This window comes from Palaemon carinicauda, chromosome 40, assembly GCF_036898095.1.
Source record: "Palaemon carinicauda isolate YSFRI2023 chromosome 40, ASM3689809v2, whole genome shotgun sequence".
Lineage (NCBI taxonomy): Eukaryota > Metazoa > Arthropoda > Malacostraca > Decapoda > Palaemonidae > Palaemon > Palaemon carinicauda.
The window spans coordinates 51,546,647-51,562,999 of NC_090764.1; the positions used below are offsets into that span (position 1 = coordinate 51,546,647).

At 42.7% G+C, this 16,353-nt stretch overlaps 1 protein-coding gene across 2 annotated transcripts in view; it reads right to left on the bottom strand.

The window, feature by feature from the left end:
• xit (ALG6/ALG8 family glucosyltransferase xit) overlaps positions 1 to 16,353 on the bottom strand; it is a 182,008-nt gene that overhangs the window by 70,277 nt on the left and 95,378 nt on the right. For both annotated transcript variants that reach the window (XM_068363730.1, XM_068363731.1), the window contains exon 9: positions 1,015 to 1,154. In XM_068363730.1, coding sequence (XP_068219831.1) covers positions 1,015 to 1,154 — 140 coding nt within the window. The remainder of the gene's footprint in view (positions 1 to 1,014; positions 1,155 to 16,353) is intronic.

Genomic DNA, 16,353 nt, shown 5'->3' on the forward strand with positions numbered 1-16,353 from the left:
AATCCTAACAAAACTCAAAGTATGATTGTAAGTAGGTCAAGGACCATGGCTCCTCAACATCCGGATCTCAGCATTGATAATGTTTCTTTAACTTTGTATGACTCTTAAAATTTTAGGTGTGATTCTCGACAGAAAATTTACTTTAGAGAAACACATTAGGTCTGTCTCTTCTTCAATTGCACAAAAAATTGCTTTACAGAGAAAGTCTTTCAAGATTTTCGGTGATCATGTACTGAAGAAGTTTTAATTCTTTCATTTTACCTTGTTTCGAGTATTGTTCTCCTGTATGGTCTTCAGCTGCTGATTTTCATCTTAATTTGTTGGACAGAAACTTATGGTCTATTAAATTTCTTATTCCTGGTCTAGATATTAATCTCTGGCACCGTCATTCTACTAGTTTATTATGAATGTTGCATAAGATTTTTTATAATTCTGACCATCCTTTACATTCAGATCTTCCCGGACAGTTCCATCCTGTTCGTAATACTAGGTATACAGTTAATTCTAATAGTCAGGCCTTCTCCATCATGAGGCTCAATACTGCAAAGTACTTTAGAAGTTTTATTCCAGCTGTGACCAAGTTGTGGAATGATCTTCCTAATTGTGTAGTTGAATCAGTAGAAACTCAAAAGTTCAAACTCTCACCTAATGTTTTTATGTTGAACAGGCTCACATAAGTCCTTTTATAGTTTATAAATCAACTATCTATTTTAATGTTAATGTTTTTAAAATATTTAATTTTAATTTTCATTACTACTTATATCGTTTATTTATTTCCTCATTTCCTTTCCTCACTGGGCTATTTTTCCCTGTTGGAGCCCTTGGGCTTATAGCATCTTGCTTTTCAAACTAGGGTTGTAGCTTACCTAGTAATAATAATAATAATAATAATAATTGTAACCTGGAGGTAAGATTAATCAAAATCCATACTTTAACAACTGCACATCCTAATGGAATAACAATATTCTAACAATACTAAAACTACGTTGAAAAGATAATTCACTAGTGACTTACCCTAAAGGCAATATTATCAACAAAACTGCTTTTTCATGGACATGCCATCCAAACATAAATGACCCAAAACCACATAATACAAGACCTCTCACAAACTGCCAAGGACTATTTGGATTTCTCCATAGATGGACACAGACTGGCTGAAAAATAGAAAATAAAAAAAAGGATTAGAGTACATTCTTTATAACCATTTTTTCATTGGACATAAGACAGTGCTCATTCAACCAACCTATTATCTTCAGTGCCAGTCTTTTCTCAAGTATAACAAATACAGCCAGGGACATATTATTTTTTAAGGTACATATATTTTTCAATTTTGTTCATGTAACATCTTTATGGCATTATACTATGATCTATGGCTGAACTCTGGAAAGATAAATTTGGTGGGGGAAAGATAATACAAATGAGGAGCTGCAGAGAATTGGTATTAAATGGACAGTCCACTGTGGCATTTGACATAACTTTAAAAATCTAAAATTAGTGCATGGTGCAAATTATGGGGTATGAAGTTGAATCCTAACAAAACTCATATATATACAACGGATTTTGAGCGAAGCGAAAAATCTATTTTTGGGTGAAAGAGCCATGTCGTCCTGATGGAAGTTCCTTCATTAGTAGCTTCCTAAGTTATATGTGACTACAGTTATATATCCCAGAGAATTTACCGAAGGTACCCAGAATTCTAACTCCTGGAGCGAGTATCACTTAAATTTCTCCAAGGGATATCGCGTAAGGACGTATCTTGACACATCTCATAGCTATTTACACCCCGAATAGCCTTTCACTTCGAGAGGGAAAGTGGCAAGAAAAATAGGAGAGTCGTTAAAGAGGTAAACAACTCGACTCTCCTAATGTACTGTAAATAGTTCAGCCAATCGCCACCGCACGGCGCCACCAAACCATTCTCCGTAGCTTTGTAAGTATTACAGATACAGTACCAAAGGGAGGGATTAACATCCTTTTACCAAAGGAGGGTGGGTCCATCAGGACGACATGGCTCTTTCACCCAAAAATAGATTTTTCGCTTCACTCAAAATCCGTTTTTTGGGCTTAGGCCATGTCGTGCTGATGGAAGTTTACCAGAGCATTAATGTATCTGTGGATTTAATAGTGCCGTTATCTCAAATTAACTATTTCCTAATAGGTCATAAAGACCAAAGACACTTGATGTTACCGTAATACATCAACCAACTGAGCATACCATATGCCAGCTCTTCCTGCCCCCTACAGGGAAAAGTCTGTATAGACTCTAGGAAAAAACCCGATATTGTGAGTTCGAGGAACAATAAGTAAGCAGAAAGTATATCGTGTCGTATATACGTAAAGCGCAGTTTGTACTAAAGCACTGAATAGAGTACTGTACCTCCCAGGTCTGGATCAGGCAGACAAGTTTATGTTCACGTAGGAATCATAAAACAGTAAACAAACATAACACAACCAAACTTACCTGTTTGCATGGTAAGGGAGACTTTGTCCCACAAGGTCCATAAGAGGATCAAGGACACTCTGAATATAATCTAATAATCTTAAGGCGAAAGAGACGCAGATTCCTTCTATAGTTTATTTACAAGAAATACAGAAGTTATGAATAAAGGGATTTTGACGAAGGAAAAATCTATTTCTGGGGAGAGACCTGTGGCGGCCGGTGAAAAAGAGTCCTTCTTATATACCTTTTCTGATAAAACCTTCCAATTATACCAGAGAAAGATAAAAGCATGGAATGCTGAGTTTACAACCCTCACGTGAGCACCTTTTGGGTGTCGTGTATAAAGCAAAGGCGTGTGAAATCCACTATTCACAGGTTGTCTTCCATTTAGTTAATTCCTTCGTCAAAGGGATGGGCCGATACAAAGGCCCTAGCCAACCCACCAGCGCCACACCACCCACGCCCAGACGCGAGCGCCATCTGAACATCATCCTTCTTTTTGGACTTCGTCGTTGTGAAATTTTTCGTGGTGCTCTCGGCTTTTTTAACATTCGTGGATTTATTTCGTCATGTCCGAAGCTCCATCTTCACACATTCCAATGTTAAGTACCATAGTTTGTTTTGACAGCTTTTTATAGTACCGGGCTTTTGTTTTATATCCAGTATAGTCTGTTTTATTATTCCCATCTGGCCCTTCACGGCGGCCATTGTTTGTTCACTTGTCTTGGGAATTCATCTTTGTCTGCCCGTTTAGTACTATGTCACTTAGGTTCTTGGTTAAGACCCTGGCCTTATGCCTTTGGAACCGTTATTATTTTTGCGTTATTATGCTCTTGGTACTTTTTGCTAGCAAGTCCAGCCTACGAACAAGATATCGTTCTAGCTTTGTTATTGTTTATATTTATGCTAGACATACAGTAGACAGTAATAACAAAATAAATAAGTTTCATCTGAAAGAGAAACATTACCACTCCATGAAATTAGGAAATTTCAATATATATGTTATTACTAAAAAACATTATGCATAAACATGCTGGCACTCATGTCAAAATATTATGCTTAAGGTCACTTAATTATGGAAGACAGTTCATAATGTCCATATCAACACTAAAATATCATGATATACCTAAGTCTATCATGCACACCCTTCACTAACAGTCCCAATTAGTGTACTGTCCTTCGCAGTAATCAAGCTGCAGGCTTTATTACACTGCCTGCAGCCACCACATGAAATTTGATTTCTTGTAATTGCTTCGCATATTGCCTAAAAAATATTCTGGAAGACTTCCAACCAGTATAAGCACGCAGGTTATCAAACGACATAGTCTGAAAGAAGTTTAGAGACGAGGCAACCTTTCTCGGATCATGACCTGCGAGGGTACTATCAGGATCCGCTCTGCGAATAAAGTAAGTGATTTTCGCCCTTATCTGTTTCAAAGATAACGTCGAACCAGAAGTCTCTCCCCTAAAAAGCTGACCTCCCTTAAAGTCTGAAGTTCTACGAAGATAGACCTTTAGGCATTCCACTGGGCAGAGGGATGCTTCTTCCTTCAGAGGGCAGATTCTCCAGGGACCCCATCTCTTAGTGGGTAGCTCATTCTTGGCGAGAAACGTCGGATCCGGAAAGAGATTCAGTTCTCCATTCAGTGTAAACTGAATGTGGCCATCATCCCTCGAGAGGGCCACTATTTCGCTAACTCTGGCTCCTGAGGCTAGTGCAAATAAAAATATCACTTTCTGAGTCAAGTCTTTCAGCGAGCAATCTTCATTGTTCAAGGTCGAGGCCAGATGAAGAACCTTATCCAAACACCAAGAAATAGGCTTTGGAGGGGCTGCAGGCCGAAGTTTTGCGCAGGCTTTCGGAATCTTGTTGAAGATTTCGCTGGAAAAAATCCACTTGGAAGGCATATAGAATCGGTCTAGCTAAGGCAGATTTACACGTCGTGATCGTATTAGCCGCTAATCCTTGTCCGTGAAGATGGATGAAGAAGGACAAGCAGAAATCCGTAGAAATGTCTTGAGGTTTCTTCGCCTTAACAAAGGCCACCCATTTCTTCCAGGAAGATTCGTATTGTCTTCTTGTTGACTTTGACTTGTATTCTTCTAAGAAATTAATACTGTCTGCAGAAATCCCGAACCTTTTCCTGACCGCTAAGGCGAGAAAATCATGAGATGAAGGTTCTGGGTTTTCTCTGATGAAGCGTAGACAGTCGAATTCTGCAACGGGATCAGCTTCAGGCGTAGTTCTGTTATCAATGGAAACCAGACACTGCCTGACCACTTGTGGGCCACTATCGCTGCCCTCCCCCGAAAGGATCTCAATTTGTCGAGGGCTTTCAACAATATGTTGGTTGGTGGGAACAGGTAAATCCTGGACCATCTGTTCCAATCTAGGGACATTGCTTCCGCTAGAGAATCCTCGTACGGGGCTACGTACCGGGCCAACTTCTTGTTGTCGCTCATTGCGAAGAGATCTACCTGCAATCCTGGGACTTTGCTCAATATGAAGGAGAATGATCCTGCGTCTAGGGACCATTTGGACTCTATCGGGTTGAACCTGGATAGAGCGTCCGCGGTCACATTGCGGAATCCTTGAAGGTGGACTGCTGATAAGTGCCATTTCATCTTCTTGGACAGATGAAAGATGGCTAATAACTGAACAACATCCTTCTGTTTTGGACTTGCTAGCTTGGTCTTAGATTTTTGTGTTCTCGGTGTTTTCATGTTTCGTGGATTAATTTCATCATGGCCGAAGCTCCAACTTCACCAATACCAATGTTAAGTACCATAGTTTGTTTTGACAGCTTTTGCAGTACCGGGCAGTTGTTCTTTTCCCAGTATTGTGTTGTTTTTTATTTCGACCGGCTTGGCCTTCCGCGGTGTCGGCAGCCATTGTTGTTTTGATTTGCCTCGCTGGGAATTTCATGTTAGTCTTGCCCATTTGGTACACTGTCAGTTAGGTTCTTGGTTAAGTCACTGGCCTTACGCCTTTTTGAACCATTATTATCATTATTATTATTATTATTTCCTATGGTACTTTTGCTAGCAAGTTCAGTCTGGACGAACAAGAATAGCATTTTGGCTTTATTATAGTTTAGTGCCCGCCATGAGCGGCGTTCGTCAGTGGACTATATCCTTTTAAATTTTGTTACGCAGACGTTATTCTTCGTTCGTAGTCTTGTATTTGACGTTACAATTTTATTGTTACAGTGAACCCTCGCTACTTCGCGGTTCGACCATCGCGGATTCACCACTTTGCAGGTTTTTTCCATAACCCATATATATATACATATCGCGGATTTTCCGGAAATTTCGAAAATACCGCGAAATCTGAAGACCCCCAAATACGATATTTCGTTACCTGTAATTCCATTAATACTGTAATTAGTAATATCTGCTCTTACTGATTGTTCATTGCATTACATATGATATATAATTCAGCACAGAAAGAAATAAAATACGAAAAGAGAATGTTATCATACGATAATACAGTACTGTATACAGTACGTAGTAAAATTAAATCGAACATGAAACGCAAATCAGATGCAGTCATACCATATTAGAATGGTGTAAGGCTGCTGATGGCTACTACTGTACTACAAATGTAATGGATGTGCATCTTTTCCATGATTCATTTGTATGTATACGTACGTAGTACTGCATCCAATAATATTCTTTGTTGCAAAAATCACATTTCGAATAAGCGTACGAGAGAGAGAGAGAGAGAGAGAGAGAGAGAGAGAGAGAGAGAGAGAGAGAGAGAGAGAGAGAGAGACACACACACATCCTACAAAAGAATAAAATAGCATACGTAAAGCTATTATTATTATTGTTATTATTATTATTGTTGTTGTTGTTAATAAAATTATTATTGTTATTATTATTATCATTATTATTATTATTATTATTATTACTGTATTATTATCATACGATAATTCAGTACTGTATACAGTACGTAGTAAAATTAAATCGAACATGAAACGAAAATCAGATGCAGTCATACAATATTAGAATGGTGTAAGGCTGCTGATGGCTACTACTGTACTACAAATGTAATGGATGTGCTTCTTTTCCATGAATCTTTTGTATGTATACGTACGTAGTACTGCATCCAATAATATTCTTTGTTGCAAAAATCACATTTCGAATAAGCGTACGAGAGAGAGAGAGAGAGAGAGAGAGAGAGAGAGAGAGAGAGAGACACATCCTACAAAAGAATAAAATAGCATACGTAAAGCTATTATCATTATTGTTATTATTATTATTATTGTTGTTGTTGTTAATAAAATTATGATTGTTATTATTACTATCATTATTATTATTATTATTACAGTACTGTATTATTATCATTATTTATTATTATTACTATTAATACTGTACGTACGGTATGCGCGGGGTATCTTGTACTTTGAGTTGGTAACCTACGCATTATATACTGTAAGACGGGTTGTGATTGGTTCAAGCGCTGATAGATGACGAATCAGAACTCAAGTTTTGTTATCTAGCCTGTGATTGGTGTTTTACCCGCATCACCAGCTTCCAGCATCTAGGTTCTCGCAGGCCCGGGTCGTCCACTTTCTCTTACCGCGTATCGCTGAGTAGACGTTCTTAAGTTTGTGAAGTTTAATCAGTGCTGTGTGCGACCTTTTTAAGTTGAACTTTTTGTCAAATCTTACTGTACAATGCCTCCCAAGCGTTCTGCTTCTACTAAGGCTGGTAGTGAGCCTAAACGCCACCGAAGGATGATGACGATTGCTGAGAAGGTTACGCTTCTCGATATGTTAAAAGAAGGTAGAAGTTACGCGGCCGCGGCGCGCCATTTTGGAATCAACGAATCTACTGTTCGCTACAGTATATCAAGAAGGACAAGGCGAACATTAGAAAGACGGCTGCAATCACCTTTAGCAGATCAGCGAAGCGAGTCGTTACAACGCGTAATAAAACGATCGTACGCATGGAAGGTGCTTTAGCTGTGTGGATTGCCGACTGCCGGAAGAAGAACATAGCCTTGGATACGAACACCATCCGAACAAAGGCTTTGAGCTTGTATGAGAATTTTGCTGCAAAGGAACCTCAAGACGACGACGGCAACCATGCTGAAGAAGATGATGATGCAGATGATCCTCAACCAGGGACATCCACTGATTCCCAGCCTCAGAAACAACGTTTTTCCGCCAGCAAAGGATGGTTCGCGAAGTTTCAGAAACGCTTCGCCCTGAAAAGCGTTTCCCTGCATGGCGAGGCTGCCGCTGCTGAAACTTACGTGAACCAGACATTCAAGAATATTATCGCCGAAGGTGGATACAAGCCGGAACAAGTGTTTAATATGGATGAGACCGGCTTGTTTTGGAAGAGAATGCCGTCGCGAACTTTCCTGTTCAAAGAGGATGCCAAAGCCTCTGGCTTTAAAGCATTCAAGGATCGCGTCACCCTCGTGATGTGTGGCAATGCTGCTGGATTTTTCCTAAAGCCGGGGCTTATTTATAAGTCGAAAAATCCTCGCGCTTTGAAAAATAAAAATAAGAATCTCCTTCCTGTGTACTGGATGCATAATCAAAAAGCATGGATTACGAAGATGCTGACCTCCAACTGGTTCCATCAGTGTTTTATCCCGCAAGTCAGCAAATATCTCTTAGAGAAGGGCTTGCCATTCAAGATCCTTCTCCTTATGGATAACGCTGGTGGACACGCAACTGACCTGTCGCATGAGGGCATTCAGGTTGAGTTCCTGCCACCCAACACCACGTCATTAATTCAACCGATGGACCAGGGGGTTATCAGGGAGTTCAAGGCCCTCTACACGAAGAATACCTTGGCGGACCTCGTTGCGTGTGTGAATGCTGCCCAAGATGATGAGGATGAAGATTTTAACTTGAAGGCGTACTGGCGGCAGTACACCATAGCCACGTGCCTGCAGAATATTCAGAAGGCACTGCAAGAGATGAAACCTGCAACCGTGAATGCGAGCTGGAAGAAGTTGTGGCCCCAGATTGTTTACGACGGCGAGGGATTTACACCTGCTGAAATCCAACACTCTGCAATACGCAAATCTGTGCAGTTGGCTGCCATAATTGGAGGTGACGGGTTTGGCGACATGACGACTGAAGACGTCGACGAGTTGTTGGACTGCCATTCCCAGCCCCTAACTGACGCAGACCTCGAAGACCTGACGAAATCGGCAAGTGAGGAAGAGAGTGATACCCAGGAAGAGACCCAAAAAAATGTCGAAGAAACGGGCTTAACATTAGAACGGCTTGCCAAGGCCTGCAACCACGCGAAGGAGTTGAAAGAAATGTTGCAAGAGTGGGACGAGGATATGGTTCGGTCGATGCAATTCTGCAACAAGGTTGATGACATAATGACTCCCTACAAGATGCTCTTAGATCGAAAAAAGAAGCAGCGGCAACAACTTCCGATCACAATGTTCTTCCAGCCTCGCAAAAAAGAGCCAGTTCCTCCTGCTAGTACGCCTTCGGAAGAAATTGAAGAAGTTTCCCAGGAAGAAGTTGAAGAGGTGTCCCAGGAAAAGACACCTCCGTCTGAAGAGACGTAAAATACTACCTGGCTGCACAGTAGAACACATCATCAGCTTCATCATCATCATTTCTACTGTGCAGCAAATTCATCGCCATCATCATTCAAGTTTTTCTTGAACTTCTTTCGTGGTGAGTACAGTAACAATCTTTATTTTTTACTTTAATATTCTCACATTCTAATATTTGTGCCTGTTTTATAGTTTAGTACTGTATGCATTAAGTTAAAGGGAAGGTTTTAAAAGTCTACATGTTGTAACCTATCATATTTTTTTTTGTTTAAAATTTACATTTGTACGTACGTAAAACAATCTCTCTCTCTCTCTCTCTCTCTCTCTCTCTCTCTCTCTCTCTCTCTCTCTCTCTCTCTCTCTCTCTCTCTCTCTCTCTCTCTCTCGTAAATTGTTTTCCTGCTTTGCTACGTACAGTATGTACTGTATTATTTTATATAGATACGGTAAATTATATTTGTACTAATAACATATTTTGTAAATGCTTTTACTGTAAATATCATTATTTATCACTTTCATCATGCGCGTTAAATGCCTTCTTTGTTCTGAGCGTGGTTGTTTACTGAGCGTACAGTACTTTATGACGCCGTCGTTTCAGGCGGCGTCATAAAGAAAAACATTTCATTTGGAAGTCCTAAGAAAAATTAAGTACGTAAAACATTGGTAATAAAAAAATCAACATACTGTATAATCAATATAATCGATGCAAAAACTAACCTATACATATATGTGTACACTAAATGAGTTTGTTTCTTCATTATGATCAGAGATGAACGTAAACAAAACATTGGTTGCCATTTTTTATCGTGCTTTTTAGGTGTTTAGGAAACACATGATATAAAATCGCCTTTAATATTTGTGCCTGTTTTAGTTTAGGGTGCTGTAGTACATGCATTAAGTGTTCTGTACATTAAAGGGTGGTTTGTTAACAGTACTACGTACAAGGGAAGGTTTTAAAAGTCCGAATATACATGTTAAATAAATAGGTAAATATGTCACTACTTCGCGGATTTTCACCTATCGCGGCCGGGTCTGGAACCTATCTACCGCGATAAACGAGGGTTCACTGTATACTTATATTATATTATAGTGTGCTTAATTAGGTTCTTTATAGTGTAACCACGAGAGCGAGAGCATGGAGTTCTCGTTTTCTGTCGCTCAGTCACGAGTTACCCTTTCTCTCGTTTTCTTTCTTAGCCTCGAGTAGGAGAGGTGGATTTCCCGTTTTCCGTTTTTTACGAATTATTTTATTATGTGGTTACTGTTAATATAGCTAGCGTTATTAATAGGTCCTGTTCGTGTGTGAGTCATTGTTTTGGGCCAGCTTTATGACGCCACCTGTTCCCCTCGTAGTTCCGTCCTCTCCCCGCTACGGCTTGGGATAGGATCTGAACATTCATCCACTCCGCCTTGAGTTCTACTCCGCCATAAGGGATACTCATTGAGATTGGAACCTATAGTTATATATCATTTGGGGTGCAACCCTCTGGCAGGGCCTCATCCCCCCGGTGGTCCCTTGCACCCAGACTCTGGCCACGGCCATATCCACAAAAACTATTCATTATTAATATAACTTATTTATTCCGGACCTTTCACCAGACCTCTGGCTTCACCGGAGATCACCAATACCCTTAGCAATGATGTTAGCCTTAGCTTTTAGCTACTGCTTGTATTTTATACTTTATTTGGTTACGGGCCTATCACTGAATCCTCGACCATGTCGGAGGTTCCACAGCTTACAATAATTTATTTTATTCTTATTTTAATAATATTTATAGCGATACGGACCCATTTTAAATTGCTCCGGCACACAGTGGTGCAGGAAAATTTTATATTTAAAATATTTTAATATGGCGCTCCGGCTCCCATTCATTGAACCATTCTATGCACACATATTTAATGCTATCTAGACTCTGTTGGTAGATCTTAATCCCTTACTAAGGTCTCAAGGAACATCCAGACTTATGTCTCCTTTCTTTTACCGAAGGTCCGCTGCGCTGCCGAGGGCTGCCCCGCATCTTTCAAAGATCCCGTTGGACATGACCTCTGCCGGTCGCATGCACATTGCGCTATCTCCTTTATTCGGGAGCCGGGACAAGCCCCATACATTGTTTGGTTCCCGGAATCGTGCACGCTTTGTTACGAGTTGTCCTTCTTACTCCTGAACGATGACGTAAGTTGGTTTTCGTTTTGTTCCTTTTATCCTTTGGCGATGATTTAATTTGTTCCTTAATTATGTATACATCGCGTATTTCGGAGAACGCTCCTTCTCCTTCATCACTAATCCCCTACCTCTTTCAGGCTGATGATGAATCTCTTCGGTCGGCAAGAGCTGCTCTTCGTCCTTGGGTGTAGGGCTTCGGCAGGAATGCTCCGTCTGGCCCACCCTATCTCCTCGACGGAGATATGGCCTCCCGACTCTTCCCAGGCTCTACCACTGCAGCAGTCACTCCGGAGGCGGCTGCCCCTTTAATTGAAGCGGTCAGAGCAACCATCCCCACGGAAGACGAATCTCTTTTAGCGGGGGACATGTCAGCTCTGGGTTTAGACATCGAGCCCATGGACGAGCAGGTAAGTGGTGTCGAGTTGGTGGAAACTTTTTTGTCTCCTACTCCTTCCTCTACCTCTTCCTTTCTTGGCTTTGATAAGCCTACGGCTTCTCCTCGGGATCCCTCCGTCCCTGTACGACCCAAGGTGAAGCCACTACGTACCTTTAAGTCATCAGCTTTGCCATTGTCTACGTCACCGGTCCCTGGACCCTCGACTGCTCCCGATGTTCCTATTGCTTCCCATAAAACCGTGACTTCTAAGAAGTCGAAGTCCGCCAAGTCCAAGGCTTCGTCGGCGGGTGGCTCTCACTTCCCCGTCGACCTGATCAGAGATATAGTCAAGGAGCAAATTCAGCAACATTCTGGGGCTATGACGGAGCTAAAAGATATGGTGGCTAATATGATCCGCTCCGGAACTCAGATTCCTCCGCCTTCAGCCCCAGACGCGTCTAAGTTACCCCCCTTCGATAAAAACAACCCTTGGAGGTTTGCCTTGCATGCTCCGTATTTAGATGGTACCCTAACTCTAGATGGCATAGGCACCCGCCCTCTAGAGGACCTAGAATTCTACCCCCTGGGGCTAGAATTCCCATGGTTAGAATGGACAAGGTACCAAAGGAAACGGTGATATTTCCAAAAGAACAGGCCCAAGCTGTCTGGGCCAGGACTCTGTCAGAATGGGGGTGTACCAACTCCAAGCTCACCCCACACAAGGGTGCCTACACTATTTTTACAACGGCATCGTCCATTACCTTGCCACTTATAGATATAGTGACAGATCTGACAATACAGGCCGTCAAGGAAGGCTCTGCCATGCCGGCTCTCAAAGAGACGGACCCCACCTCACTGCTCATTCCGAGTACCTCTGCCACCTGGGATGACGCTTCTTCTACCTTCACGGTAGGGAAGCTAGACCCAGACTGCGCCTCTACTCCTTTTTCTGAGAAGCTTCCCAGATTACTAGAGAGTCTTCTCAAGACCGAGTTCGAGGCACGTAATAGGTTAGCTAGGTCCCTCCACTCCACCACCTCCGTAGAGTCCCTAGCCTCTGTTTACCCGACTGAAACTTTGTTCAGGGTTTTCACAAAGAACCTGCTTCTGTCCTACCAAGTTGACCTCCACGACTTCTGGTCGGCTCGGGTTAGCTGCAGGAAATACGTTCTGTCTGAGGCTTCTATCAGACATGAACCAAACAGGCTGATAGCGTCCTCCTGCTGGGGTAAGAACCTATTCCCTCAGGATGAAGTTAATAAAGTTCTTCAGGACGCTGCGAGGGCAAAACAAAATTTGCAAGTAAGGTGGGGCCTCACGACCAAAAGGAAGATCGAATCCCACAAACAAACTTTCTTCAAGAAAAAGCAGAGATTTACCCCTTACAAGACGAACCGGGGTCACTACCACCAATCGTCAGTCCCCCACACGTCAACACAGTCTTCCTCTGCTTCGACTTCTCAGCAACCGGCTCCCCCTCAACAGGTGGTCTACCTCACTGCTCCCCCAGGTACACAACCCAACCCCACTTGGATGTCCTCTCCTGCATACAACCCTAGCTACGAACCCTCCGGTTCCTTTCGTGGACACCAGGGAGGAAGCTACAGAGGTAGAGGACAGTTCCGCCATCGAGGCGGACCTAGAGCAAGGGGTGCTCGGGGAGGGAAGGGACCTAGATTCACTACCTCGCAATGATGTGTTCCCGGTAGGGGGGAGACTTTATCACTTTCGAGACCATTGCCCTGGGCTCACAGCATAATATCCAAAGGCTTGGGTTGGAAATGGTCACAGGGATCTCCACCTCCACCAGTGACCTTCTTCCAGAGACCCACTCCCATCCTGAAAGAGTACACCACAGAGTTACTCAAGAAGAAAGCAATCAAACGGGTTCGATCACTGAAATTCCAAGGCCGCCTGTTTACAGTTCCAAAGAAAGACAAGTTCCGTAAGTTGACTATCTCTCAGGTACGGACCTTACTTCCCCGTGGGGCTGTCACCACCTCTATCGATCTTACCGACGCCTATTATCATGTGCCAGTAGCTCGAAACTTCTCTCCTTACCTAGGCTTCCGCCTAGGCAAGAAAGCCTTTGTGTTCAAAGTCATGCCCTTCGGTCTCAGCATTGCCCCCAGGATATTCACGAAACTGGGAGAGACAGTGCTCGAACAATTCAGGAACCAAGGGATACAGATCATTGCCTATCTGGACGATTGGCTCATTTGGGCTCGGTCGACCCAAGAATGCAACAGAGCTACGACGAAAGTACTTCGATTTCTCGCCAACCTGGGATTCCAAGTCAATCTCCAAAAGTCCCGCCTACCACCATCAAGCCACTTCGAATGGTTAGGAATTCAGTGGGACCTTTCAAAGCACAGGCTCTCCCTTCCTCCCAAAAAGGTAGGGGAGATAGCTTCCAAAATCAGGAATTTTCTCAAATACAAACAGATGTCCAGAAGAGCCTTAGAAAGAATCCTCGGCCTTCTCCAATTTGCTTCAGTAACAGATCTCCTATTAAAAGCCAAACTCAAAGACATCAATCGAGTTTGGAGAAAGAGAGCTACAGTACCTTTAAGAGACAAGATCTCAAAGATCCCCTGTCTTAAAAATGAGACTACGCCCATGGTCCGAACCGAGGAACCTCTCCAAATCGGTTCCTCTGCAATTCCCCCCTCCACAAGTGACAGTTCATACAGACGCGTCTCTGAGTGGCTGGGGGGGTTACTCCCAACATCAGATGTTTCAGAGCTCTTGGTCACTCGCCATGAAACAGTTCCATATCAATGTTCTCGAAGCCATGGCAGTGTTCTTGACCCTGAAGAGAATCTCTCCTCCGAGGTCGTCGCACATCAGAGTAGTCTCAGACAGCACAGCTGTAGTACACTGCATCAACAGAGGAGGATCCAAGTCACCCAACCTGAATCAGGTCCTGGTCACTATCTTCGCCTTGGCAGCAGACAAGAACTGGTTCCTGTCAGCAACTCACCTAGCAGGAGTCCAGAATGTGATAGCGGACTCACTATCCAGGACGAAACCACTGGAATCGGAATGCTCCCTAGACATAACTTCCTTCCGGTGGATACTCAGGCTGGTTCCGGGCCTCCAGGTTGATCTTTTCGCGACTCAACTGAATCACAAACTTCCCTGTTATGTGACCCCAAACCTGGACCCTCAGGCTTTTGCCATGGACGCATTAACCCTGGATTGGAACCATTGGAAGAAGATTTACCTATTCCCTCCAGTGAATCTTCTAATGAAAGTTTTACACAAACTACGCTCCTTCCAAGGGGCAGTGGCCTTAGTAGCACCTCACTGGCCAAAAAGCAGTTGGTTTCCTCTCCTCCTCGAGCTGAAACTGCGTCCCTTCCGGATCCCATTCCCCAAGCTGACCCAAGTAGTCCAAACTCGGACTGTGTCAGATTCCTCAAGGATAGCCAAAACCCTAACTTTGTGGACTTCATGAAGTTTGCAGCTCGTAGAGATGCGAACATCGACCCGGAAAATGTCCTCTTTATAGAATCAGACAAAAGGGACTCTACAATTCGTCAATATGATTCGGCCGTTAAGAAACTAGCAGATTTCTTAAAGAATTCAGACCATACTTTTATGACTCCTAATTTAGCCATCTCCTTCTTTAGGTTCATATTTGACAAAGGCCTAGCAGCTAGCACTATAACCACCATCAAGTCAGCTTTGAAGAAGGTCTTCCTTGTTGGGTTTAACATTAACCTAGCAGATTCCTATTTCTCATCTATTCCAAAAGCATGTGCTAGGCTTCGACCTTCGGTTCGTCCACAAAAGGTCTCTTGGTCTCTGAACAATGTCCTCAAACTTGCGTCAGACACGGACAATGAATCCTGCTCCTATATCACTCTTCTTAGGAAGACTTTATTTCTAACGGCTTTGGCCTCGGGTGCTAGAATCTCGGAACTAGCAGCTCTCTCACGAAACTCAGAAAACATAGATTTCCTCCCTTCAGGTGAAGTACTTCTTTCTCCAGACAGAGCTTTCCTAGCTAAAAATGAGGACCCACAAAATAGGTGGTCCCCTTGGAAGATTATTCCTCTTCTCCAAGATACTTCTCTGTGTCCAGTCACTACTCTCAGGGCCTTTTTAGCTAGAACTGCCACCCGCTCGTCTGGCTCCTTGTTTATCAGAGAACAAGGAGGTACTATTTCCATTCAAGGCATTAGGCAACAAATCCTATACTTCATTAAACAAGCTAATCCTGAATCATTTCCCCATGCTCATGATATCCGGTCAGTAGCTACCTCCATCAATTATTTCCAAAATATGGATTTTGATGACCTTAAAAAGTACACGGGTTGGAAATCTCCTATGGTTTTCAAACGCCACTATCTAAAGAACTTACAGGCCCTTAAATACCCAACGGTTGCAGCTGGGAGCCTCATCTCTCCCCATTAATCTCCTGTTCTTCCTTTCATCCATCTCTCCTCTTCTCCCTCCTACCTGCCACTCGCACCACGTCGCCCCTCTCTTTGGTGGTTCGTTAGCCCTAAGTTTATTACATGTTTAGTTCCTAAGGTTATTAACTGTTATTGTGTTTACCGTAACTTTAGTGTTGGGTTATTCTTAGTCATGTCAGTTTTGTTGCATATTGTGCTCTGATACTCGGATGCTTCCTTGTTATCATGTTTATTTAGCCTTATGTTCACTATGTCCTTTGGCTAGTTTGTAATTTATGCTTACTTACCTTAATATAATATATTATTTTCCTTACATGGTGTTTATACCTCTCCTCATTAGGTTACTATTTATTATTGGGCTTGGAAGGCATTCTCTGGTACATTTTCACCGGCCGTCACAGGTCG